Below are 6,902 nucleotides of genomic sequence, written 5' to 3'. Positions count from 1 at the left end.
CCTACGGTTTCTAACGAGGCTTCCCACAGTCTAAATAAAATTATGGAACTCATTAAGTTGAGTTTAGTCAATTCATTTAGACTAAGTGAATTTGATAGAAAATAATAGTACTGAAATGAGGGAACCGTAGGATCATAATCAGTTTCGCTCTAATCAACTTTAACATGCCCCCATAAATTTCTTAAAGAACTACAACCATAGGGCCATCTGATTTGACATCATAACTTGACCACTAGAAAACTTAAACTCGCTATGATGAGGAGCTTGGAGCTAGCATGGTGGGCAGCACAACTATTTTCAACAGCAAAACATGTCTTCCCCAACTAAATCATTCCTTCCTCAAAATTAAACAACCAAAGCCATAGGACTTCGAGGTCGTTAGGACTTCGAGGTCAAACCCTCACCTTATCTTTAGGCCTTTGTACAGCTCTGTTGTACAATATAAGCCCTAACTCGTCTTAGGATTCTGAGGTTTTCGTTCGTCACGACCTAAATCCTCACATCTTTCAGGTTATTTGTGTGATTGTTTCACACAAATGTAAGCCCTAAATAATAAAATTGGCAGGATGAAATATTCAAATAATTTCTCGTCTAAACTGAAGCCAAACAATATGATAGGTTGGGAAGTCACCGAGGTCCTCCACAAGATCTATGACATCCCCTAGTTCTCCCTCTTTTGAATTCTACAATAAAATGTTCTAAATTTGAGTTATTCCCATTTCACACCTCTTTGTCTGATTTTGTTGAAAAGTCATATTCTTTTGAATTCCTTGAAGATAATATTTCCTGATTTTTATCAAGAGTTTTCTTAGGTGACTTCGGCTATTCTTAGGTGACTTCGGCTATCTAAGATGAAGTTAACTATAGGAGCTTGCCCTTATAGGAAGTTTTTCCGAACCCAGCTTAATATAATAGGGGAATTTGTCGACAAATACAACGGTTTCGCAGACCAAACGGATGTCATATAACGGATGTCATATATTTCTTAATCATATATTTCTTAATTTATTTGATCGACCCTCATCCTCAAGTCTTGTGTTTATCCCTCGAGATAGATACCGAGTTTGAGGTACAGTGCCCTTTCATTTGAACTATGAAAAATATGGGATCCGTTTGATTTCTTATTTTTCTAAACTTATATACATATGTAAATTAAAATGTCCTTCCGAAGCGAGCGACGAGATTTCGATTCCGGTGACCGACAGCTTCCAACGGGCAACTCCTCCAACCAAAATAGTGTCGACATACATGGAATGTAATTTTAGTAGTAGTAGCTCTAGTGACAAAAGTGAAACTTTGGGTGATTAAATTATTACAAGGTGTGAACGATTTAGATATCTTGGGTCAGTTGTTCAAAGTAATGGTGATATAGACGGGGATGTTAATAATAGAATTCAAGTTAGCTGAAGTGGAGGAATGCTTCGGGCCTTTTGTGTGATAGTAAAGTAACGCTTAGACTGAAAGGAAAATCTTATAAGATGGTGGTGAGATTTGCACTCTTCTATGGCGCTGATTGTTGGCATTTAAAAGAGAAGCATAATACTAAGTTAAATGTTGCCGAGATGAGAATGATTAGGTAGATGAGTGGCTTTACAGTAAGAGACAAAATGCAAAATGAATTTATCAGTGATAGGGTTGATGTAGCTTCTGTGACGGACAATATTTGAGAAAGTTGTCTTTGATGTTTTGGCCACATTAAACGTCAACCACCTGATGATCAGATTAGTAGAGTAAATGTTTTAGATTCGACATTTGTTAAGAAAGGAAGAGGTAGACCTCCGAAGACTCGGGCTTATTGTATTAAAAATGATCTTTATTTATTAGAACTAAATGAAATTACGACACTAAATAGGATGCAATGGAGAAAAAGAATTCATTTAGCCGACCACAGGTAGTGGGATTAAGGCTTTTTGTTGTTGTTGTTGTTGTGGACATAATTGATTTGGTATCACGATTTTTTCTATGGGACTTCGACATACATAACACTCAATTCCTATGTATTTACATATCGAACACCCAAATTTTATTTTTTTATACTTATACCATCAAAATTTTTCATATCACATAAAAAATATTGTCATTTTAACACTTAAAAAGTGAAATGCATCTTTAACGTACGGATGAGATGGTGTGTTTAGAAATCAAAGTTTAGGTGCTCGATATGGGAATACATAGCATGCAATTAAGACATGAAACTATCACGAATTATCTAGCATGCAATTATAAAAATTAGAGTTTGTGAAATAATTATATATTTAAAAGAAAACTTAAGGTATCATTGTGGAAAAAAGGACTAAATTTGTGATTATACAATGAACTAGATTTAGGATAAAAAGTAAAAAAACAGAATGTTGTTACAACAGGAATTTTGTCTCAAAAAGCCTAATTTTGCCCAAAATTGAACACACATGCATACCACCCAAATCATATCTAACACCTAAACCATACTTTTTATATCTTTACCGCTGAGAACATTCATATCACAGAAAATGTACCATAATTTTAACTTTAACCAATAAAATAAACCTTTTCTTGAAAGGTTAAAAATGGAAGTTTAGGTGTTAAATATGTAAATACATAAGAATTGAGAGGTATATGCATGTTAATATTCCTAAATTGAATTGTTGTTGAAGTGGAAGAGCTAGAAATTATAATAAATTGACACAGGATTGTTTGAAATAACTCAAAATTACTAGCATATTACAAGTATGATTATTTTTATGTCTGCAAATTCTTAATTATTTTAAAAGAAATAAATGAAAAACATAGAGCAACATAGAGTCGAGCCGCAAATGAGATATAAGCCAGTATCTAACTGATAATTACAAGTTTACAACTAATCACTCGGACATATGCTAATGAACATATTTTAAAAACCAAAATAAGATACTACGAAACAATCAAAACTAAAAAGCTTTAGGCGAGCGGCCGAGAAAAACGGAGAATGAAAATTCAAAGTTGTCAACGTTCAAAATGAGGGAAGAAAAAAATGCACATTTGATATGATAAATTAATCAAAGTACCAAATTAAATAAATAAAATAAACAATAAAATTGGACAAAAATCTGCTCTTTTCAATGCTTTCAAACTGAAAATACAAACGCATTACAGTAGTAATCACAAAGAAAACAAACATCTTATCCAACATTCACTAATTTGTATGATCATGAAAAATGAAGCCCGCTGCCATTCATGTCCCGAACGTCCCCATCCACCACCTCGACAGCCGACCTCGACAGCCGCTACGGCGGCAGGATCCACACCGGCACCAACATCTTCGTCCCCGCAGATTCGATCGAGCACAATGACTAGCCCCATGACAAAGGCGGCGTCAACCCGAGGCCGGAGGGAGAGACAAAACACGTCTCTTCCCAGAATCACATGAGCACATGGATCCACCTTCCTCTTTATCTCGGCAACCACCTCCCCCTCCTCCTCCCCTTCCCCCTCCCCCGCATAAATCACCCTATAATGGTGTTAGTGAGTCGAATACCAAAAAACTGAGTTAGAATCTCTGAAAAGATTTGTTCAAGCTCAAGAAATACCAAGGGGTGTTTGGCTTCGCCTTCAAATATGATTTAGTAAATTCTGGTAAAATTAAATTTATATTGACCGAGATGATGATGAACATAATGCTCACAATACAACAGAATAAATTTATAAATCCGCCTCACAATCATATTTAATGAATTCAGATTTAAAACTGAATGCGGAAAGAATAGATCTACAGCGAAAAAAATTCAGTTTGACGGAACAGTTCGGTTAAATTTTCATTTTATTCTTTTGATGTATAGCTGATTTACGTTAGATTCATGACTGAATCCTATGCTACCAAACACCCCTAAACATTACCTGCAGCACCGCGCGGCGAACGAACCCTCGACCCGGTAATCGGTCACCCCTTCGCCAGCCCCGCTTCCGCCGTGCACCTCCACCGTCACTCCGGCGCGATCACCCCCGAAGATAGAGGACCGCCGCACGGTAAACAGAGGTTTCTGCCCTTCTGCTCGCTCCCCTAGAAAACCCTCCCACCGATTGTGAAGGCTTGGCCGCTGCATCAAAATCAAATTTTTAACAAAAGCAGAGAGTCAAACCGGCCCTAACTTGATCATTTTGAAGCCTATATCGAAAAAAATAGATCCATGAGGAAAAGATAGATCGGAGCTTGCCTTTCGTCGGAGTGTGATGATTGAAGTTCCGACGGGATCCATGAGGACGAGCTCGTCGATGACGACACCGGGGCCTCGTGCGTAGGTGTCGACGCGGAAGACTAGAACTCCTGTGTGGTGATCGTAGGCAGCGAATCCGTCGCCGGAGAAGAAGACGGAGGTTTTCCTCACCGTGAGCTCGCGCTCTTCGTTGTCACAGTACTGTTTCCCAACAATCACCTTGCCCCCTTTGATTCCAGCTGCTTCCATCGCCGCCGTGATCCGAGCGCTCAACCTTTCCCTTGTTTTCCCGATCGAGTAGAAGCGCTTTGGTTTTGAAGTTGGATAGGAGAAAGGCGGAAACCGTGGCTTGTATTTATCTCCAATAAATAAATAAAAGTTGTGCATGTTGTTCTGGTTTCTGAGATTCCAAGCGATGATATTGTTGGCCAGCGAGTCCTGTTAGTAAAAGCTTCGAAAATAATTGTCGGGGGGATCGAAATTTTGCTTATATTAAAAAAATATATAATTTTCTTAAAATCAAATCATGAAAGTGTAGGCTTGTTCTCTTGGGTTCTTTTTTTTACCTACCGAGGATATTTGTTTGTACTTTCCCTAAATGTTTCGGGATTATTTTGGTGGATCATATTTCAGTTTTTTAAATCTCTTTTTATGGTTTCTTTTCAAGATGCTTTCTTTTATGACTAATTTTTTTAATTGTTTATTTGCGATTTATTCGGACGTTGGAGAACTCTTTGTGCTTTCAAAATTAGTCCAGGAAAAGTTTTAATTTCCTTGAAAAAAAAATGATATATAGCTGAAAAAATAATGTGAGTCGGGCCATAACAAACTGACGTCGAAGTTGCGCAAGCAAAGATATCTCCATAGACCAGCCATCACATTTAGTCGCATGGCCACCCTTCAACAGGCCACCCCAACATTAGTTGGTCGTCCTCATTCGATAGGCCGCCATATTTTAGTCACATGGCCGACCAGTCACTCGACCACCCTATTATTAGCTGACAGGCCTCACTCGATCGACCATTATATTTCAGCCGCCCGACATCCTTTAGTCGGACAATTCCCCCTGAACAAGCCTTCGCCCGCAGACCTCGTTCGGCTTGCTACTTATTACAATCGCCCAACTATCTCTTCTCCGACAAGCATCCCTCGGCCAACCCTGAGTCGGCCGGCCATTTCCTCAACCAAACGGTGATCTTCACAACCTCGTTTGTATGACCATTTAACTTAAAACCAATTTATGTATACACCACCGTCTTCTTGTTTTTTTCAATACTAGCGGACCTTTATTGATAAATGTGCACAAAATATAAAATATTCCTTAAATTTATGTAGATAATTTACAAAGTAGTATAAACAATGTAATAGTTATAGAATAAGAACAGAACTCAGAACAAGGCAAACAAAGGTGTAGTCATAAAAAAATTTCACGCAATCTGACAACCAAGGAAAAGAAGATTAAAATAAACATGTATTGCCCTCCTTAATTTAAAGGCGCTATTGTAATGTTTCCCATTTTTCTTATGTAAGTATGAGAATCTACAACATGTAAAGGGGGGCTCTCCCCTTGGTTCATCCCTACACTTTCTCTCAGCCCCATGTAGGGAGATCTCTCTCCTCCCTTTCTGTTTTTTCTCCCTCAATCACCATGTTCTATCCCTTGGGCATGAACCTAAGGACAAATTTGAGTTCAACGCCTTCAAAGGTTCGGTTAGTGTAGAGCATGCCAATAACAAGAAGATGAGCAAACAAAGTGAAAGAAATATTTAAGCAGAGAAGCAAAAGAAAATGATGAAGAAGAAGAACAGAGCAATTTTGCAAAAAGCAAAGAGGTAACATAAAAATGACAAAGTAAGAAGTAAAAGGCCAAAAAAGAAAAAAGACAAACTTTCTCTTTCTCTAGTTAGTTCTCATTACAGAAAAAAGAAAAATTAAAAAAGAAAAACAAAAATACATATTTATCTTCTTGAGTAAAACAACTTTCTTTTCCTTCATCTTAAGCTTCTCCTCTGGAATGGAAAACAAAACTTCCCCTCCAAGACGACAAAAATGAAGCCTCTCCTTTAAGACGAGTGATGCACAGTTTGTTGTGTGTTGCTTTTGTAAATATTTTTCAATATTACAAAATACGCACGACAACACAAATAATAAATATGCAATTCAATCCCAATAAAAAAAACTTTATTAAAAATAATTTTATCTTTTAAAATCTTTAAGCTACCAAACTTGTAATAATAACACAAGTATACGTTTCGCTTAAGTAACAAAGGACTTTAATGCAGTCCTAAGTATCGATCCCACATGGAGTTGGAAATTCTTATGGCTACAATGTAAAACACAAAATTCAAACTACCAAACTTGAGAATGAAATTCAAATCTAAATTTTTTGAGTGTATGTTAGATAAAATGCAATTAAATGAACTCAGTTAACTAAACTATTTGCTAAACTTCAAAATTAAACTTATACAAACTAAACAATTTTTTTGTGACAAAGAGTTCAAATTTAAGAAAGCATCCTTCCCATTTACAATGAGTATATAGATTGTGAATAAATTAAAATTATGTATATATATATATATATATTTATTGATTAAAAGTGCATCTCATGGCTCCTTACGCGTTAATCATTGAAAATGATACAAAATTGGGGTGGGATAGTGGATCCTCATCTAGAAACAAAACAAAAACATGAAATCCTAGGGGTTCCACTATCTGCATTACAACATCACGCAA

At 36.8% G+C, this 6,902-nt stretch overlaps 1 protein-coding gene across 1 annotated transcript; it reads right to left on the bottom strand.

Annotated features, from left to right (window-relative positions):
- Positions 1 to 3,083: 3,083 nt before the first annotated feature.
- Positions 3,084 to 4,622, bottom strand: LOC110038157 (protein LURP-one-related 5). Its single transcript, XM_020742925.1, has 4 exons — positions 4,170 to 4,622; positions 3,853 to 4,052; positions 3,204 to 3,466; positions 3,084 to 3,088 (listed from the first exon to the last, which is right to left on the bottom strand). The coding sequence occupies exons 1-4, from the start codon at positions 4,554 to 4,556 to the stop codon at positions 3,084 to 3,086; spliced, it is 855 nt and encodes a 284-aa protein (XP_020598584.1). The 5' UTR covers positions 4,557 to 4,622.
- Positions 4,623 to 6,902: the final 2,280 nt, after the last annotated feature.

The sequence above is a fragment of the Phalaenopsis equestris genome, unplaced genomic scaffold (assembly GCF_001263595.1).
Source record: "Phalaenopsis equestris unplaced genomic scaffold, ASM126359v1 Scaffold231680, whole genome shotgun sequence".
Lineage (NCBI taxonomy): Eukaryota > Viridiplantae > Streptophyta > Magnoliopsida > Asparagales > Orchidaceae > Phalaenopsis > Phalaenopsis equestris.
This window is presented reverse-complemented; position numbering and strand designations above follow the sequence as displayed.